The sequence below is a fragment of the Dinoponera quadriceps genome, unplaced genomic scaffold (assembly GCF_001313825.1).
Source record: "Dinoponera quadriceps isolate SergipeBrazil2010 unplaced genomic scaffold, ASM131382v1 scaffold397, whole genome shotgun sequence".
NCBI lineage: Eukaryota > Metazoa > Arthropoda > Insecta > Hymenoptera > Formicidae > Dinoponera > Dinoponera quadriceps.
Genome location: NW_014554705.1, coordinates 1,091,478 through 1,113,452, shown reverse-complemented (window position 1 = coordinate 1,113,452; position 21,975 = coordinate 1,091,478). Strand labels below are relative to the sequence as shown.

The 21,975-nt window shown below is 41.4% G+C and overlaps 1 protein-coding gene across 7 annotated transcripts in view; it reads right to left on the bottom strand.

The window, feature by feature from the left end:
* Window positions 1-1,485: 1,485 nt before the first annotated feature.
* The window catches only part of LOC106740953 (dopamine D2-like receptor), a 183,974-nt gene continuing 163,484 nt past the window's right edge, over window positions 1,486-21,975 (bottom strand). The window contains exons 3-8 of one of the 7 annotated variants that reach the window (XR_001374144.1): window positions 20,106-20,358; window positions 17,667-17,767; window positions 13,325-13,519; window positions 9,514-9,983; window positions 8,313-8,642; window positions 1,486-6,044 (exon numbers count right to left, since the gene is read on the bottom strand). Coding sequence is in view for 6 of the 7 variants with exons in the window: in XM_014612451.1 (XP_014467937.1) it covers window positions 8,434-8,642; window positions 9,514-9,983; window positions 13,325-13,519; window positions 17,667-17,767; window positions 20,106-20,358 (1,228 nt within the window). In the remaining variant the exon portion in view is untranslated. Of the gene's footprint in view, window positions 6,045-6,788; window positions 8,643-9,513; window positions 9,984-13,324; window positions 13,520-17,666; window positions 17,768-20,105; window positions 20,359-21,975 lie in introns of those variants that run through there. The other 6 variants (XM_014612451.1, XM_014612452.1, XM_014612453.1 and 3 more) reach the window with 6 other exon arrangements.

Below are 21,975 nucleotides of genomic sequence, written 5' to 3'. Positions count from 1 at the left end.
TCTGGCTATTTATGTGTCTATTCGCGTTCACTCCCCTCTTCCTTTTGTTCATCACAAGTACCTCGATGCTCACACGAGTAAACGGTCGGTTCTTTGCGAAATCTCGTGATACCTTTTATTCCTCGAACGTCCGTAAAAGTTGGCACCGAACGATTTTGCCGCAGATTGAATTTCGCTGGCGGCCGTAGTAGTTGCTCGCGACCATTGTCACTGCAGATTGCGTTGAATCGAACAAATGTAGTCGCACATATGTGTAGTGAACTGGAAACTGCGACACCTCTGAAAAAATCTTCCCAAACCCAACAACGGAAATGATTAAGAATTTTTCTGACTTTCACGAGAGAAATTATACTTAACCTTATGTTTCCAACATACATTTACAATTGTAAGATAAATGTAATCGAATATATCGACCGTTAAATTTTACGACATTTCCTTTATTAATTTGTAAATGATTAATTAAAAGCAACATAAAAATTGTATTATCTCATCAATGCTGTTTAATAACTTACCCATTGAGTTCTAATTAAATACAATTTCATACAAATATCAAGCAGAAATATATTGTATTATTTATATAAAATTTTTAACAAATTAAATTTAAAAATGATATGGCGAGCTCGATACAGGTATGTGCACTTCATTATTGCACCGCCTCGTCCATTCGATTCGTCGAGCTGTTACGCAAAATAATTCCGTGTCCTATATTGTTGTTACTTTACGACTTGCGATTTAGGTCAGTAGATTGCACATTTATCCGCAACTTTCATTACTTTTTGCAGTCGGCTGACTGACTGGGAGTCGTCGTAAGTTTCACACTTAATTACGGCCTGGCGAGAATAATATAGGTTTATCTCGTTTTCCTTCCTGCTAGAATCTCTCCGCGCGGTAGAGTGAATAATCTACCGTCGGCTTACGTTAGATTACTTCATTCGTGCATTTTATGGAGATAGCATGAGCGATTTAATTGCAAATTGGATCCGTTTATGCTTTCGTATTTTTCATTGTTTTAGCCGTAATTGAAACTTGCGTTCATACGAAGCCTCTTTATCATGCATTTTCAGCATAGGATCGAAGCTAATTTTAATACACATGCCATGCCAAAATTCATTAGTGATATCATTTTGCTCTATATTCAGAAATTGATAATCCTGATCTATTACAGAAACAAAATATTCGCATGTGTGAATCGAGGACCAAATCATTGTGCGATATTTTAATAATGTATTCTAGAGTTTAATTGGAAACTAAAATCTTCATACGAAAATGTCGAGGTCACAGTATTTTTCGACGTATTTCTTTCGCATTATGAATTCCCGTTAGTTTATCTGTCGCGCACACGCGTCTGCTTTCCTCTCTTTCTCCCCCTTTATCTTAAAACGCGTATAATTATAATTAAGACAAAACTAAATTTAGAGGTGTGAAGGTAAAATTATAAGACGATGTTTAATTTATACTATAATTTATTACTTTTAACAAGTGTTTCTGTGTATGTATGTTCATGTCACGTGTGAATGTATATTTCTCGCGCTCTCGTAGGTATGTATAGGTATTGCCTTCAGTACATACAGCATTATTTTCTTTTTATCTCGTTTGTCGCGGCTTAATTTCAGCAAATTAAAGATCTTTCCTCTTATATCTATGCCCTGTATAGACCATTGGTGATAATAAATAAGAAATTCATAGGAAAACAGCATCCGACCACACGCACTGAAATAACACGCGCGCACGTTACTTCGTGTAATATATACTATATATATATATTTTTCTTTTTTTTTTCAACATTACAGCATTCCAACACTTTCATCCACGAAAGACAACGTGTCAATATGATCGCTTTGGGCAAACAGGAAGTTTCCGTGATTCGGGCTCAGTTGAGAATCCTCAGAAACTCCGGTCGCATCTTCCATACATACACACGCGCGCACAAACGCAATCATGCTTCCCCAATTAGTATCCTATATTTACATAGATATACAGCGCTACGTTAACTTGCTCTCGCAAATTGTGATATCGTGTCACGCACGTATATCATATATATGTGTCGCATATGTACAGAGGGGAAAGTATCAGGTTAGAAAAATACAGCCATCTTACTCAGGATTGTAAGAAACTTTCTAACATCTTTCGAAATGTCACGCTATAACAGAAGACTAGGCTCACTTCTCTCTCACCCTTTTCCTCTCCCTCTCTCTCTCTCTCTCTCTCTCTTTCTCTCTCACATTGCTCGAAAGCATTTGTTGGCTACATTTTATACCTTCGTTCGGGATCATTAAGCCTCACGCTTGTTTATCGTTTCTCTCGACCAATTGAATCCATAATCTCACCGTGCGTTTAGCGCTAATTCCAACTGTCTGGCACTCGTCTCTATTTCATCAATTGACCCGCGACAGAGTAAGACTTGCATTTATATGACCATGTTCAGCGCTAAAGGCGTCGCTAAGTAGCGGTGAGAATACGGATCGAACGCAAGATCAGTTGCGATCGCGAGGATCCCGCGGACTGTCCACTGCGTTTCGTCGCTGACACGAAAAGCAAAGCGTGAGAACCTCGCTAATTGAGAAGCGATCGACTTCCACCGGAGATCTCTTTATCTTACGACGACGTCGAGCGGTACGTGGCGCGATCCGCGAAGCGGGACGGGGAGCGCGATCGTCGCGGGGCAGCGAGTCGCGAAAGGTCGAAAAGCGAGAGGGTCGGCGAACTTTTCGACGAAGTTACGAAAGGGCTTAAACTTCAGCCGGTTCGCACGGATTTATTGCGACCGAAGCGACTTAAGTAGACCTCACCTCCGGAGGTTTACATAAATTAAAAGATTTATCAGAATTTGAAAGCCGCAGCTTTGTGCCGGGAGACTTCGCATCCGGCGCGAAGCAAATTTCACCTCACTACAGAGCCGCGTTCTATCCCGAGAGACTTGAGACCTCGCCGTTCGTAACACGGATATTGTCTTGCACATTACCGAAGTAATGTTACCTCGTCTCGCAGGGAGGAAAGTTAAAAGTGACCAATGAAGCTAAGCATGACAAAGTAGAGTGTGAAATTGTAGAAAGATCGCTCGCGACAATTTTGTCTTCATAATGTCGCTTTGCGAAAACATTCTGCGTATTTATTTGTTCGATCGTTAATCGCAGCTTGTCGTAAATCAAATGAACAAATATATATAGGGCGTCTCGAGATTAACGCGAGCGAAAACGTAAACAAAGCCACAAAAATGATCGTTCGTGAAATATTTAGCGTTTTATTTTATATAAACCACGTTCTCTATTTTATTGCGATTACACTTATCGCGAAACGGTCGGTATTTCAGAGAATTCAAAGTGCCAATAAAAGTAACAGCTGATTTAAAAGCACACTAATCTTATAGGGCCATTCAACAATTACGTCACGCGAAATTTGAATGCTTTTACCTCTCTCTTTTCGTCACATTTTATTACCAAGTATTCGGACTACCTTCCAATATCACGTGACATATCACGTGTCATCACGTAACTTCCTCCCCCTTTCTCACAGCTTCTTAATCTTAAACATTATGTTACTAGATTTCTTTATTCTATCCTGGCCCTTATCCTCCCTCCTATCACGCAAGCTAATCGACCCCTCCCCCCCTCTCGTGACGTGACGTATCGTCGAATGACCCTTTATTTATATTTTCAGCGCTATCTGAACTCATTAATTGCTCACTTCAAATAATCATCGTATTTTACTGAGCGACCGAGGCAATTTCTCGTTTCCCATCGTTCACTGCTATCATCCTCTGGATTGATATTAAAAGCCAAGGAGATTGCGGCCGATTTTTGCGTCGTATCTCTCGCGTAGATTCGTTCAAGAATTACGGTCCTCTAAACTTCTGGTATCAACGAATGTCGGAGTGATGTATACCACGCGCGAGAGAGAGATGAAGGACGCGGCGGTCGGCCGGCCAGCTGACACGGGCATTGGAGTAGGGGAAAGTCCACGTTCCGACGGCGTTACGTAACGGCGTTACGCGATTGGAACGCGTATGTCAGCTGGCCGCTCGACCGCACGGTCATTGACCCAGCTGACGTGGGCGCAATACACAGCGCGCCAGCACTCGCTAATACCGAACGTGCCGAAACAGCGAGCAAGTCCGCATTAGCCGGGGAAATTGTCACCTGCAATCCTGAAACACCCTGTATCGCGAAAGGTGGAACGGTGAAAAACATCATTGCGAATTGCCGAAGGGGGGGGTGAGCGAGGAAGGTGAAAAAGGGAACGTCGTGGGCGCTGTTTTCGAACTGGCGATTCGTTTGACGTCAGAGCGCGAAGAATTCGGAAAAGCAATTTCCCCGTTTTTCACGAAATATATATACACGTGCCGCGCGCACAGGAAGCTGACCGATCGCGACGAGCGGCTCGGACCCGCGTTTCTCGTTTATCGCACGGCGACCCACTCGTCCCGGGCTTACGGGCGTGCGAATCGTCACCTAAATCAAGCGGATCCCCGTCGTTAACCGCGCCACGTGTAACGCGAAGCCGTACGATAGGACTGGCGGCGCCGCTCGTGAAACTCGTAGAATATTTACAAATGTACATTGGAAAGCTTAGAACTACGTCGTACAGCGCTCGAAAAAACCGATGGGATAAAAAGCTTTGATTGTTAGACGTTATTGCAACAGCACAGGACGCGCGTAAACGTATATCGAACCCAACGATCGCGATTGGTAGTGATTTGCTCGCAACGGCTCCGCCGGTCTCTGCCGGTAATCCGGACTCCGATTTGATCCTGCACCGCGTGCATTCAGCGCGAGATAACTCTAATATAATCTAATACCATCGCCGGTAATTTAATATTAGGGGAACTGTGAAACGCTACCGTCAGATTACTCACGCCACACTCGGATCTATGCTTGTTCACGTTCGGAAACCCGAGGCGATCTGCGCATTCTCGGCTTACACGGGCTTCGAGATGCTCGGCCATTACGTCGGCCAAATATTAGTCGTTGAAATGCGGACCTAACGATCAAGATTGAGATTGTTCAACTCGACGCGATCTAATTAACGATCAAACGATGTGGTAACACTCGATGCCGGTGACATCGCCGCTGCCGCTACATGTTTGCTTTCTACCGCCTCTTCGTCATATCTGGAAGGATTAAGCGATCAAGATCAGCCGAGTGCTGCGAAACGAAACTCCCGTATCTCTTCTAACACCGAGTAACACGTCACGGCTGAATCTAATGACTACAACGGGCGAACGTCCGTCTCCGGAAACGTTTCACAGTTCGATGAGAAAGTCTTGGCTGGAACACGGCCGATCGCTCCGAGAGAAAAACATAGCACAGTGTTCGGGTTAATTCGTTCGATAATATGCCAGTTAGCGTCTCGGTAGTCCGCCGTCATGCGTGAAAGCGCATCCTCGAAGGAAGTTGACGCCCGAACAGCTTATCGCGCTGCATACTCGTACTGATATGTTTGGAAATTCGGTCGTGGCGAGCTCCATGCTTGACCGCAAACAGAGGACGGTGAAGGATCGTCGAAACTTGGGACATGCTTCCAGAATGTCTCGAGAAACCGCTCTCTCGGCCGCGCAACTCTCAGCTTGCGAAGCAGAAGCTCTTCGTCGGTGCGAAACTCGATAATGAACCACGCGCTCGCGCTTACCCTCTCAGAGTTCTTCGCTCGTTTCCTACGCTCTCGATTAATTCAAGGTACCTTTTTCCTTTTACCGTCGATCCTTTGCGCGGACTTTATCCTCGCGGAATAACCCCCCAACCGTATTCCGCCTTACAAAGGGTTGATACGACGACGCAGCGTGTAATTTAGATGTAAAACCGTGAATCGTGATACTGCGAATGAAATACCCTCGCACTCGAGCGAACCGTGGAAACCGAGAGTTGTGTTTCCGATATTCGCGTACACCGTTGTCATTGTCCCAAGTCCGCCTGATTATTCATACGATTCGTAGCCTCGTACCGTCGGAATACGCGGCAAATCCTACGGTATCGGAGCACCGAAGCGGTCGGAACGAGTCCCGGTATTTCGTCGTTCGATCGAGCCCGTACCATGCTCGCGAGTCAAACCTGCAAGTGTAAGAGTGAATGTAAAATCGTCAAATAATGTATGTCAGGGTTTCTCAATCCCCGCGTCCCGTCCGTTTTATTTATTCGCATGCTCGTTGCCCGGTACAGGAATATCCGACATTGCGCAGTCGAGTAACATGGTTTTACACAGTCTGTCTAAAAAAACGGAACGTAATCTGGGACGAATGTGCCGGCATTTATGATACACTGAATTGATATAGAATTGATAGTAGAAATGGAAACGAATATTATTAGAATTAAGCGTTGCGTGTTATTGTAAACTTGTCTGCCTATTGTCCTTCTACACATAAACTACCCCTTAACAGACATGATATATATCCACTTCCACTATGGTTTTGAATCTCAATTTAAAATATGTAATTTAATTATTGTCTATTTGTAAGAGAGAAAAACTTATAATATCTAAACGTACAAATATGTTATTGTGTTAAAAATAAATATGAGGCAGAGAAAGAATTGCAATAATATTGTTCACGTGCGTTGATGTAATATTTATTTTTACGATGACAAAGATATGGTAGAAGAGGAATGCGGAATTGAGAAGCCCTGAAATACTCGTGTGTGTGAGTGTCGATTAAGTATCCCGAATTTGTCATGATACGAAAAACTTTCGAAAGGCGATTGGATGATGTGAATTCCTATTTATTCCTTTGTAAGTGTATTCACAAAAATAATGAGAGATCACAAGTTGAATTAACCGTCTTTCTCCTTAGTATTCAGGTGTTCAGAAAAATAGCTTATATTTTTGATTAATGCACGGGTCTCGCTAAACACCTCCCCTCCGCTGTAACTCAGAAGTAATTACATTTTGGTATTTGATAATAACTTATTAAATAGAGCGTTCAAGCTAGTGTTTACAAGGTACACTGTTTCCAAAAATCAATCTTCGTGTTGTCCTAAAGCTTCTACCCCGCGCTTGACATCACCCTGTATATCGTGGAAGGAACGGCGCGTAAATTCATTTATGTATGTATGTATATGTATAATCTCTCTCTTTCTCTCTCTCTCTCTCTCTCTCTCTCTCTCTCTCTCTCCCTCTTTCTGTCTCTCCATACGTGTACCGAAATATAAATACATACAGTTACACTGCGACGCGCGAGTATGTATAGCGTGTTTCTACGTATCGTCGTACAAACGGCGGTCTCAGTTGCTTTTTGCTTTGAGCGAAAAAATATTGCTATATCTTACACGCTACGTTAATACTGTCATGGCGTACTTAATTATCCACGGAGACGTATAGTGTGTACGTGTAATATATGCTCGCATAATAAATACACCTCTAACAACTTTAACCCTCCGCCATCACGAGTCTCTCGATTATAAACTACTTTTCGCGAACTTAAATTATTTCCGAGGGATGTCCGTCCTTTGCGCGATTATTATACCTTAACAGCTAGCTAGCCAGCCTCTCTAATGAAGTCCTTTGGACGCCAAAAACGCATGTCGCACGCGATTTGTACAGATTATCTAAACTCTTTGCGAATCCGCGGCAATACGACGGCACCGCGCGGCTCATCGGCTCGCGGCGTTCTGTTGCGCGAAGCTTCACTTAGCAATTATTTGAGCTACTCGTGCGGGAATTCAGTTCCATCGTCGGTGCACGTATGTCCTGGCGTGTCCTCGTAGCGCGACACGCTACGTCCGCTCGATATCATAATGCACGCATTCACGTATCGACGTAGACGCGGTGAATCGTTGCTGTGTTCGATAGCAACAATTACCGCCGGCTAATTACCTCCCTCCTATCTCATCGCGTGCCAATCTTGACCAAGTGGAGTGAAACTTTTATCCTCCGTCAGGTACGCGTGCGAGATACCAATGAAAAATGATTCTTCCCAATAACGCGCATTTTCTCAGTGCCGCGGGGACTTTTTAATAGAAAAATGAAGGAAAGAAAATCGTGTTACAAATAATAAATGATTGCTTTCGAAGCGCGTATACGCGCATAAAGAATTCATAAAACGCAAACGGAGACAGAGTTTCCTATTCGTGCGATCCGCGTTGCGTTTTTCCAGTGGCCTGCATAAATAATTCTCGCGAAACGTACGATTCAAAGGACACTCGTTGAAAATAACGTCCCCGTTCCTTTCTACGCTGCGGGAAATGTTTCCCGAGTTTCGGAGAATGGAAAATGTCGCGCGAGATGCAACTTTCCTCTTACACTTGGTAACGATTGACGCGCGACGGAACGCGAAAACCGATACGCAAACGCAGCTGTTGCGATTCCAAATACGAGGACAACAGTACCTGTTGCGAGCTTGTTGCGAGAGCCTAGAGCCTCGTTGTTACATCACAAATACGACGATTCACCGAGAGAGAGTCACGTTTGTCGGCCCGTGGCTCTTCTTTAGGAGGACGAATCGCTCGCTTACACGCTGATCAACTTGCGGAAGGCCTTGCGGAATTCGGGGTTGAACACAGTGTATATTACGGGATTCACGAAGCTGTTCATATAACCCAACCAGGAGGTAACGATGAAAGCTGTAACACCAGGCTGACAGGCCTTCGTCAGTTTCGTGCAGATCGCATCCATGATGTTGCAGGTGAAGAAGGGTACCCAGCATATCAGAAAGACCCCTGTCGGGTATTAATTACGATAATGTTTATTTATTTAATACTTCAAAAAATACGTTTCATTCCCACATGGCGATTATTTTATGCGCCTCGTTAATTTAAAACGAATCGAAACAGCTTCCGAACAAAGCGCTAGTTGGTAATGAGATTTTATCCATTTAGTAACTCGACGTATTTACTGCTGAAAATGGTGCAATTGCAATCAGTGTCTACGCTGTAAATGACGAATTAACTGTTATTGCTTTCTCCAGAGCTGCGATGTTCCAGCGCTTTGTTTAGTACGCGAAGTATATTACGTTACCGGCTTTAACGCATCGAATATACGGCGGGGACTTCCCAGCGACGCCTGCTATTAACTCCTCCTTTGATGTCTTATATGTCAAAGGACTGCTGCGAGACACAAACTGTCTGCTTAATCCCACTTCCGTACGCTGACGTTGTGTTCAGGCGAGAGGAGGCTTTCCGATTCTTAATGTCAAGATTCCCAGCCGGCGCGCCGAGGGGACGAGCGAGCGCTCATTCCCGGCCTCCATTCCGCGATGACACGTTCCCCGCGTTATCCGCCTCGGGCGAATCAATTTCACCGTCCGACCGCGAACTCGCGAAACGGCAATAAGCGCTCGCATCGAAACGTATTAGCGCCGATTTATTACCGGCAAAAAGTAGTTACGGCTGCGAGATATCGCCCGGTCCGATCAAATCGCCGTGTAACTAATCTCTCGACCTCTCGGCTTTTAAACCACTCCCCCCCCCTTACCCGTGCTTCGGACTCTCACATGCGTGATCTATTTCCGCTACCTCCGCTATTTCTCGTCCGAGCGCATCGATAACGGATGCAGAGGCGGTGCGGCTTATCAACACGCGAGTAACCCACCTAGCACAATCGCCAGAGTCTTGGTGGCCTTGCGCTCCTTCTTGGCCGAACTCTTCTCCCTCTTCTTCTTGCTGGCCTTGTTGGCCTTGTATATGGTGAACCTTGACCCGGCCGAGGCGTTCTTGCGGTCCTTCTTGCCGGCGGACGACAGCACGCTGGGCGTCCTCGCGAGCTGCAGCGGCAACAACGAGCCGGCGCTCCTCAGCCTCTTGAGCTCCTGCTTGTTCGCGCTGCCGTTGCCGTTCTTCTTCGTCTGCGACGAGACGCTGGTGGGACCCCTCGTCGGCGGCGGCGAGGACGAGGTCGACGAGGACGGCGCCGAGGTGATCCGCGGGTTCGGGCTCGGGCTGGAGTTCGTCTCGAGCGGCTCGTGGATCATCGTGCTGCTCGCCGCGCCATCGTAGCCGGAGTCCTTCCGCACGTGGGGCGTCCCGGTCAGCTGGGCCTGCGCCACCGCACTGAAACGACAACTGCGATTCGAGTGTCAGGAAGACTCGACCACTCATCACGCTTCAAGTGTATTCATATCTAGTCGCAGATTGTGGCGCGTAAAAAGTTGCCGGCCCCACCGAGCGCACTAGTCTCTCTTAGGACGTCTGTTCTTTATCGCCGAACTGCGCGCTTTCGGAACTTGAAAAGAAACAGATGTATAGGCTTCGCATAAAAAAAAGGGGGAAATAGAACTGGTACCGGCTAGTGCAGTCAGTTCAACTATAGAGAACAGACCAAGGGTTGTGCCGTAGATTTTACGATTACGTCTACGTGAAGAATTTATATATTGTCTACGTAATGTTTTTACACGGACCTCTTCCACGCAGACAATGTAAACTGTGTAAAATATAAATTACATAAGAAAGAATAAGTTGTCAGTTTAAATTCTGGTTTAAACTATAAAATAGTTTATATATTGGATTTTGTTGTTAATTATGAAGGTATGTATAATATTGAAAATTGAAAAGTGTGTGTGTATGTGTGTCACGTACAAATAACACAGAAATTTTATCATTTAGATTCATGCGGGCTTTTAAACGGGAGAAGGCAATGTTCCTTATAATTTATTGTCACAATAGACACAATATGTATAATACTTATTTTCCTTTTTTATCAGTGTGAAATCATGTTTGTCAAATCCAATATTGGTTTTTCGTTTAATTAAATTTGCGCCGTTGTGTTTAAACTAAATCATTTTATCAAGTTATGATAGATTAGGTTAAGTAAAGTTAAATATGATTCATTTTACGCATATTTAAGAGATTTCTATAGATATAAAAATGGTGATATACATGGTATTAATATACAAATGTTATAATTCAAGTTTATCTGTGAGTTTTGTCACAAGTAAAATATAGAAATAAGATTCACGAAATGTGAGAAGAAGATGAGCCATTCCCTGACGGTTCGTTGATTGCTTATTGTGAACGACACAGTATACATAGTTTATATTGTCTACACGCAGACGCAAACTTTTGCATTTTATGGGTAAACGCCCATACAACCCTGGTCTCTCAAGCTCGAGGTAAACACGATGGTAAACGAGATGCCGCGCGAAAGTATACACTAATTAATAACTGTGAAATGCCCGTCGGCGTTTGATTGGCCGGCTCTCAAAGGTAACACGAACAGCTATATGCAAATTGCTCGCGCACGCCAGTACAAAGGAACCGTCTGTTGCGATTAGCCCGCAAACTTCCGGATTACTATCGGAGCGACGAGTTTCCATCAAACAAGTATTGTGCGCGAGCTTTGCACGGGCCATGGAAATCGGAGGAAAGCTCACCGGCCAGCCGCCGGCCTACCATTGTGCCTGGGTCGCCGAGAGAAAACGAACGAACCGCGAAATCACCGGCGTTTCATCACCTGCCCCATTGTGCTCTTCCACGCTCGCGAATACTTTCGATTCGTTCGATCACCGACGCGCGCTTGAACGTTCAACTTGTTAGCCGTGCCGCGCCGTAAAGTTGGTAAAATTGGATATAAGCGGGATAAATTGCAAATCACAGAATATCTTTGAAATTAGTATCGATATAACGATGTATCGGAAAAATATATATTATTGATAAATTATCGGTATTGATCCACGATATATCAACATTTTGATATTATCAAATTATCATTGCATCCTTAATTCAAAACAGCTCGCATATAAAATTACAATCGTTTTGAATTGGCGAAGAGAAAATCGCGAACTAATTCGCTTGGTGTATTTTTGCATTCTATATTATTCATTCGAATTACGTTACGTACATTTAACCAGTTTCTATGCATTTGCAGTTTATGCATTTATGTATCGTGACTACATGCTTTATTACTGCAGATATTCTATTCGGAAAAAAGATCAAGAAAATTCGAAATAGTGATCGTCCCTAGCTAGGAATAAAATAACAATTATTCTCACGTTACAAGTAACCCGAAGACATCGCGCAATAGAACGGTGTATGGCGACGCAAACATTGCGGCACGCGAAGCGGAGGTAATATTCCTTTTAATTGGAGGCCTCCAATTGGCCAATTAAACAGTAGGCTTGAACTTTTGATTGACTCGAAACCTTCTCGATTAGCCCGGAATTCTTTGGACAGAGTAAGGAAACAATTATTGCTTGCCACCGCTACACCTGATCGTATCGTTGTGTTCGTTTACGGTTGTTTAGCACACAGTCCACCTTCTCGTACCGCCTGCCGACTGGCCGATCGAAAAATTTCGCAAATCCCATTTGCCGCACGACATCGCATAGGAATCATATAATTCCCCGGAAAGTTCACGCGGTCGTTCGATGAAATACTTTTTAGTTTGTAGGTCAAGTTGCGCAAGGGTCGCGAGTCTAATTTGACATTAATAAGCTCTTCTAAGCTTTATTTTAATTTCGCGTTTCGTGATTCTTTTAAATTGATGTCACAATCAAAGAAAATTAAAAAAATAAGCTGTGGCACGATAACAATGTAAATTAAATCATTTTCACGACGTTTAATAAAAATTGAAAGAATGGAAAACGATTATTAGTCAAGGTAAATGCGAACGGTTTTCTTTCTTTATATTTTACATGTAAATGGAATATTACACACGTCGCCTTCTGGAAAATCGCGAATTTAAACAGTTCTTTTATTTCTGGAAGCTTAACTACAGTTAAAAGATGAATCTTTTGTATTTCAGTTAAATCATGATTTTTATTATGCACTCGACATATAAACCATTTCATAGAAGTTATTTTGCGCATTCCCCGGCAAAAGGAAAGTTTACGAAAGTATTCAAAGTAAAGTTAAGCTGTTTTGATACGGTGCTTCTTTGTTAATAGTATTGAAAAGAAAAAAAATCAAAAATTTCATGCCATGTGAAACAAGAATTGTTACAAGAGAGAGTGCAATCTTTCTATTTATTAAATGAAAGATAAGAGCTCTTATTGCGCATCATTATTGAATCCAGGAACTCTTATAATAATCGGGACAAAAGAAAAGTTACGGCATTTTCATCGTCGTTCAACGCGATGCATTTGTCGACGGTAAATATTGGACATCGCTAACAAATAGGAGAGTCCTCTTTCCGGCTTTGTAATCCACTTTGGTCGCGACTCATGCTGTGCTGCCGCCGCAGAGCGGCACACATTTCAAACGAAGTATTAACCTCAAAGACAGTAACCGTGTCTCAGAGATGACGTATTCGTACGACTTTTCGCGCTGGCGCGCAACGAGTTACGTCGCGCAGCTGGTATGACAATGCGTGAGATTCGATATCGCTGAAAGGGAATTCCGACATCCAGCTTTCGCTCGCGGAAGCACTATACGCGGATACGAGTGATAAGATATGATGAAATTCTTACGCTGCTTCCTCGACGACCGTAGCTAGAAAGAATTCCGTGCTCTTGTCGTTGGAGATGACGACGACGGGATCGAGGGGCGTCTCGTCCTCGTCCTCATTGCTGCCGGAAGCGGTGTTCGTCGGTTCCTCGATCCCAGGAGCCACCAGGGCGGCCGCCCCCAACGCCGTCTCCGCGAACCTTGCCACAGAATACCCACTACGTGATCTTAGTCAAAAGCCTCTAGAAAAGCTTCTACACCTATCATGCACTTCCTTCTTTCCCGGCAGCTTCCAGCATTAATCCGCCAAGTAGCATATCTACCATGCACAAAGCGACGTCGCGCTTTTTAACAGCACCTGTAAGTTCCTGAGTGACAGAGCGTAGCGGTTTTCTCTCACGACGAGTCTCGAATAATTGATTCTTTCCTCGCTTCGCTCGCGAGATAGATAATTAGTTCGCAAGATCATAATAAATATCGTAATCTTGTTATTAAATTGGATTACGTTTTATGGGTGGGATTCATAGTGATTTATAAAAAGATTTTAGGAAACAGATCGCAAGTTATAAAACTCAAAACCGCCAGCCGTATCGATTGAGAATTTTTTGATCGACTTGCATTCAAATATGCATGTATCATTAAATTGTTTATACCATTAAATATATCGTTAGAATTTAACACGAAGGGTGGTTGCGTTATTGATAAATTTCTGTAGTCTTGATTAAAATCGAAATTTTCCTTTATCTCGATTTAATAGCGAGCCAACGGAAGCATGGTTTCGATTTTATATGCGTCATCGCTCACGGGATAATTATTAATTATGGTACCGGGGTGAACGTAATAAAAGCCCCACGTGTGCACACGTAAATAGCACGGGGGTAAGATACACGTGCCGCGCAACAGGATTCGTGCATTAGATTGTCAGCGTAAATATCAAAATTTCAGTGGTCTCTACCGAATTTCGGTCTACGTGATCAACAAAGTCGATAAATGGACAATGCGCCCAGCGTAGGTGCATGTGGAGGATTAACCCGGGATGCCAGATTATGTCGGATATATTTTACCCGGGAGAGATACCAAAACGCGCTACGAAGTTACCAAATTACGACCGCGACTGTAAACACCTAAGTCTAATTTATCGATGGCGGCTGAACGTCACACCATCGCGAATGCGATCACAGCTGGAATGAAGCTAAGAGGGCCGTTAATTCCCCTAGAGGAGCGTTATCACTGGTCGTTTGTTAAAAGCGAACAACTAAGCGAGACAACAAAAAGACAACACGTGCTGTAAACATCACAACTAAAGCTAATTGCGGATTATACGCTTTGACGTAAAATAACTATTAAATTAAATGAAGTTTCATCAAGCGTCATTTACCACAAATCGTCTCTGTCTGACTAAATTAAGTGGTCTATTTATCTTCGTGTTATTGGCAGAACTATTATTCGGTAGGAGAGACAAAAATCGATTAAATTATTATCATTATGCAACATCATCGAAATTAATTATAACTGCAGTAAAACGAGATCTTTTATTTTCTATGATGTAAGCATTACCGAGGCCTTTGAATATTTTATACTACGAGAGTACACGAGAGACGAAAAAGCTTTTATTTGGGTCAAAAATTTCGATGAGATTTAGAAATTCAAAAGAGTTGAAAAGGTAGTTGTAAACCTCATCGTCAGCTACCGCCACATCTTGCTACATTCTATATCTCGTCCTGGGGAATCAGCTTTGCTCGTTATCGTGATCAAGCATTCAATAGTCCCATGCGAAAACACGATTCGACCGGAAACGCAACTTTAACTAACGATCGTATATTAACTGACGACTATCGTCGAATACTACGGGATACTATACGAAATTTTCGATACGTACCATTCTGACAACATTGATGACACTTCGAAAGTTCGGAATGTTTTTGAGCGTGTTGATTGTAACGATTTCTCGATCACCGAATATACGCGTCACTAACGGACGACAACGTTTGACGATTGGCAGGACTTTGCCCTTTTTACCGATTGTTTTGGTATCCTAGAATATCGTATTTTTTTCCGTAGGCGAGTTATTATTTTCGGGCCGACGAACAACATACACACTGCGAGTACCGCGAAATACGTATACCGGAACGTTAGTTGTTATTTTATCTTAAAATATTTAATTGAGCTCTCATATCGACATATCGATTAAAATTTGGCTTATGAAAATTAAAGAATAAAAATTAATGCAAGTAGAATATGGGGAAAATTGAGAGATGATTTTTTCATATCGGAAAAATGGGAGTAAGTAATCATTGGTAGCATCAATGTGGGGAAGTAGAATGTACAGTGTTATATCACGATATTTTTCTTCAGTTCTTCAAGTTCAATAGAATTTGCAGGATTAATATAAAATCGAAATTTCGACTTGGGTCTGCCTTAATCTAAGATACATTCTTCCACGTTCTGTTTTACTGCGGCAGTCTTGCTCTTCGGTTGCTTTCCCAAGTACGTGCTTTCTCCGCGTTTAAGCGCTTAAATACTTAAAGATTTTCTGCACTCTTCGATGGAAGGAAAGTAAACAAAAGTTTGTTAGAAAGTTTTGTTTACCTTCGTCGCACTCTCATCACGTGGTCTCAACTACTTAACGAAGGACCTTCGTATTTTTCGAAAATCTTTTTAGTTAACTAAAGATATTGACGAGAGAGCACACATGTCTATTGAGCTATAATATTTCTTTTCCTGAAGATTTTCCTGAAAACCTTAACACTCTGTATTTCGGAAACTAAACCATTTAGGACACATGTTTATGTGAACTTATGGTTATGTGAACATTTTTATTTAAAATAAAGAAGAATCGCCCCCTTGAATATGGCTGAGTACTTAAAGATCACCCTGTATATTTGCAGAAAATTTTAAATATCCATGAAGCACACCTTTCACAATAATATTCATCTTACAAAAGCTTTGACGTCAATTACATCGCGAAGCATGAACGAGTAAAATGTAACGAGACGTATACTCGAGCAGATGCGAGCGAAAAGACCGACGATTAAGCTGCGTTGAAGTAGTTGGATATTCAAGACGAGGCTGACCTCGTCAGCAAGGCGGAAATGAAAGCACGTGCGAGAGCGTGCGAGAAAAGCGAATTATCCGGGGATGCTCGGGACTTAACCCTCGGTCACACCATCTTTCAGTTCGCTCCAGCTGGCACCAATCTCCACGAGAGATTGTCTCGTTGGAATGCAAGCCTTACGCGGTCGCGAAAATTGAAAAGAATTGTCGGGCACATCGGGCGTGCAACACGCTCCAAATGAAAGCGGCTTGTTCTCGCGCTTAACACGACTGCAAGAAGGCCGGATAATGCCGCATAAGAAAACAACACATGAATAAATTTCCCCGCGAGGCGATTTCCAGTGGAACGATTCGCCGCGGATCAATTCGTAAATCCGCCGTGGTGGTATACGCGAGAGAAAAATCTATCACACATTTATATATTAAGTAAGAAATAGTAGACATAACTTTGCGTGAGCGATTATTCATGTTAAAACTGAAACGCTGAGATTCCATGATTTAATGGATTATTCTGAGAGTAAAGTCTACTCGCGCAGTTACGTATTCAACAACCCGAGAAATAGTACCGAGAGACACGAAGAGTTAAAAATCCAAGAATTTATAGACCTGCAGGCACAAGGGTCGAGAACGCAGCGGTTCAAAGATGCATGGCAGAACATTTATACAAAAGGTTTATAAATCGTACTTCGCTCGATTTTTTACGGCATCGCTTGTATTCTGAGAAACAATGGTTGAATGAGAATACACACCCATGGGGTAAGAATGTTCGTTCAATTCGGTTTGTTTACGCAAGATATTAATGAATTGTTATCTATCAGATTTTAATCTATGTTAAACATATGTCCGCTTCTTTGCGAAAACTCACTTAGATATGTAATTAGAGCAAGCCAGAGCAAGGAAACAGACGTTGATACATGTATTTGCATGCGTTACGTGCTAAGCAGTATCGATAAAAGGTACAGCATGATTCGATCGTCAATATAGTTTTTTTCATCTACTGTGTATCCCGTAATAAACAAAAATGTTGTTTAAAAATGTCTCGTAACGTTACCAACGAGATTGCTTTTGTTCGTGCTTCGAAATTATTAATATTGCTGATGAGGCAACATTGGTTGACAAGAGTTTTCAATTAAATTTTCGAATTCTCCTGTTAAACTAAAGACGACCGGAAAATCGAATATGCGCATAAGTTAATGAAAGAACACCTTTGGAAGCAAAACTACAGATATCGATCGTATTCGCTGTAACTTTTATAGCGTAAGAAAACTGATTGCTAAATATGTAACAAGCGATCTATAGTCAAGTACTCACCTTCGCGTGTGAGCGATATTCTCGATGATGCTTCCCGGTTTTATATCGCCTAAATTCGGTTTTTTGCTGGCACGAGCCCTTTTCGCTCTATTTCGCAGAGCCTGAAACGGCCAATTGAAACATTGTGACATAAATTAGTTGAGAGGTTGTAAACGTAAGATATAAACGTATAATATAAATCTTTACGTGAAATTCCTGCGGATAACGCCTGAAATGTATTATCGAACACCTATACAGCGGAATATAACAAAATTTATCTAGATGGTTTTACGTAGGAAAATCTGTGCACCGATAAGCATTATAATATTTCGCTGTCGATTTAGCTGTATTGAAAAGAGTTTCGTTTCTCTTGTAAGTTTAGAAGAAAGTCTATGTGTTTTCCGATATTCACACTTTACGATAACGCCCTTGGAAAGTACATTTTCATGCTGTCATTTTTATAGGAAAAACGAATCTTTCATAATATATTGTTACACCCGAAAAATAAATATTACAAACTTTTTCTTTTTGCAAATTTGAGAATTTTTTAATGTCAATAACAAGATCATGAGTAAGTATAGTGAATTCCTACGTCAACTAACAAGTAATTTTTTTGCTCATGCTTTAGATGAATTTATACTTACGTTTACTTACAAGATTTCTGAAAAATATTTAGATGATTAAAACAAAATTTATTATAAATTTAGAAGTTGTAATAAAATATAAAACATTTAGTAAAATTTTGCGTTCTTCACTAAAATGCTGAAAAATCAAATTTGTTGGAGTTATTTTTATTTTTTTTTATTTTTCTCTACGTTTCATTTAAATTTTGCAAAATTTAAAAATGTTAGTCGACAATGAATTCTTAATGATGCATAGTCGGTTTTGTGAAGAGTGTGAACTCATGATACTACACAGAAACATAACATGGTAACATTATATTGAAAACAAAGGCCGTGTATCAATATTATTACGATATTTCACAGGTATTATCCGCGCTCAACTGCCACAAGTATGAAATTAACAGTCCAATTGAAATATTCCACATACTGCACACAGCGGAAATTGTCAGACTAGTCGTATTTATGATCAACCGCAATATAATTACAACCGCGGCGTCAACCGCAATGCATTTGTTCCATCTCTAAGCCCACAATTAATCCCTATAAAATGTCAACAATTTTATCAGCAATAGCATTAATTAGAATATGTAACATCTAATATCTAAAGCCCATTGAGATCATCCGTTACATCGTGTTGCTGAAAACGTCCGAATTTCAATCTCTATTCCATTTTAAAACTATACGAGTTTATTCGACTATGTTATAGTCTTATGATTTCGGCTGTAACATACTTGTTATGTTATATCAACTTTTGTATTACAACTATTTTATTCTTTCTTTCCGCGAAACCTCTTTTAATTCTAAAGAGAGAGGTAGCTTCAAAAGTAGTTTCAAAAAATTGCACCACTCGTAACAAAGACAAGAATTTATTCCAGCGGCATCGTGTCATACGAGTACACGTGACAATTAAATTACGAAGACAGCGGATTTGCCCTCACAAGGGTTGCCTTTCATGGTGCGGCCAATTTCGCGATCAGTTCACGTTTCTGAATTAATCACCGAGATAAAAGAGGCGCGAATAAATTTTTGCGCTTTTGCAACGGAGCAGGAGATAATTCCCTTTGCGTCTTGTCATCGCGCGTGCACGCGTCAATTCAACTACAAAGACAACTATCGATTTTCCTTGCGATGAATTACAAATCGCTTTTTTTTGTACAATTGCTATGCAACGTATTGTATAACTTTTTAAAATTCAGTGCAAATATAATTTTAACAATTCGGTTTAAGGTTTCATTTTATCGGGAAAAGAATCGATCCCTAGGATTGCAATATCTATCTATCACAATTACACTTAGGCGCGTAATTATTAAATCGCAACTTTTCAATGGTCGCTTTAAAATTTCTATAGTTTTGAAATTTGCACCAACGACGGAGTGCGATGACAATTTGTTTAATCTATATATTTGTTTGACGCGCAATTTCGATTAACCGTATGATCTTATATTTTCCGCTAGACGGCCTGACCTATTAATATCAGCGTTTCTCAACCTACCTGAAAGAACATTTTTTCCCCTCGTATACTATATTTTAGATGTACGTATAAAAAGGTCGCGTAATCTTGTGATAAAAACTTCGACTTAAACAAAAAGATAAATTTCCTCGAGTTTCATGACATAGAAGCCGGAGGACAAGTATGACCGCTACGTGCGATAACGCGCCGATCATGAAATGCTGACATCCTGAGCTGTGCCACATGAATACACAGTGCTGTGCGAGATTTTTAAACAACGATTTTCACACATCCCCCAGCTCTTTTTTGTGAGAAACACGGAAAAACATAGGATCATACGGATGTCGAGTTCGGGCGCGAAGAATTATGCCGTTTTCTGCCTCTCACCTTGAATATATTATAGTAGAGGAATACCATGATGATGCAGGGTATGTAGAAGCTGGAGAGGCTCGAGTAGATGATAAAATCCGTATTGTAGAACAGACATTGGTCCGGTATCCGGTTAGGGGTGTTATTCAAGCCTAGGACAATCGGGCTGCCGATCGCGGCCGATATCGCCCAGACCAACAATATCGTCAGCCAAACTCTTCTATTGTTCTTGTGCTTCGCGTACTTTATCGGCTGGGTCACCGCTATGTATCTGTAATTCAAATCCGTTTCGCATGCGTTGCAACTCCCCACGCACGCGGCGGGCATTAAATCGCCGTAAAACCGTCCGCGGGCAAATCCGGCGACGCTCCGGTCTCATCCACCCTGCCGAATCCGTGTATCTCGTGCGATTAGCAGCTATATTTAACGTTGTTGGTTCAGTTGATTATTATCTTTAACGATCTTTAACGATATATCTTTCTGAGCGAAACAGGACCATCGAATAAGTCCTAAACATAGTAGAATCTGAACGAAACTCCAAATTTCAATATTTGAACGTGATAAATAAATATAAGGATAATTTTCAATACGGATCACTTTCAAGCATATCTTGGATGCTCTGCAGTTCACGTAACCTATAATACACTATATTTATTTATTGGATCGATTTTTCGTAGATCAGCTTTAAAATTAATATCTTAGTTACACGAATATTAAACATATATTTTTGTTGTTTATGAGCAAAATTGTGGTTTATTTTATACGAGTTTTCTCTTCTTTTTGTTTTATATGGAAAAGGAAAGTCGAGGAAATAGAACATAAACGTTAAACTATTTTCAAGCCATTCTGGTCGATCGTTTCCGAAGTTCGGGAGCGATCGTGCAAAACAGTCTTAAAGTCGAAAGCTTCTTTGCTGAGTCGCCTAAAATGTTTTCAGCCAGCTTGGCATCGCTCACGACAATCTCTTATTGTGTATGGCAGATTTCTTCAAGCGGAAAATTGCTTGAATTGAATGAGTAATTTGTCTATCTACCTACTTTTACCTAACAACAACGTAATCTTGTAGAATCGAATCATTGATACAACGCATAGCGCTTATCGCATCGCTGAGCAATTGTTCAATCTTGTTTATCCATTTATCAATTTATTAACCAACCTTTTGGCGATTGTATTTGAAAGGAAAAAAACCACAATGTAGGCGTTACAGCTATTCTTATCCATAATTCAACAATACGAAACCACGTAAACGTTATCGGATGAATATCGCTCAGAACGCAATTTATATATACTTTTCCGGCTTATGTACTTTCTCGAACACAATACCAGTAACTTCTTTTATTGATTGTGATCGTTTTCTCTATGACGTAAATGATTCTCCATTTACTAAAAAAAAAACTGTAGCGGCAAATTAGAACATTCCTTCTCGTCCTTCTACGACCAGTATATAACTGATTCTTTTATCAGCGAACCGCATTCTAAGTATCTGGGAGGCACGGGAGCTTCTGTCTTATTCGAAGCACGTAAACCAGTAAAATCAGCCTATCCCACTTTTTCTGATTTTCGAACTTTTCCGATAATCATCGCGTCCCCTCTGCGACAAGAATGGCAGAAAGCCAAACGCGCACACTCAAACTCCCAACTGTCAGAATTTAACGAAGAACGTGGAAAATCGTGCTGAATTTCTATCAAGGCAGTTTATTTATTTAGACATACACAAAAAATTGAGCGAAATCTTACAATTTTAAAAAATTGATCCATGATACATTTTTATATTCCGCACGTTTCCCACAAGTGTACATTAGGTATAAAATAATATTTTTAAATCGTCCGTATATAGTTTTATAAGTAATATGTTAAATGGTTTCGACAAGCTGCATTTAATAAATTA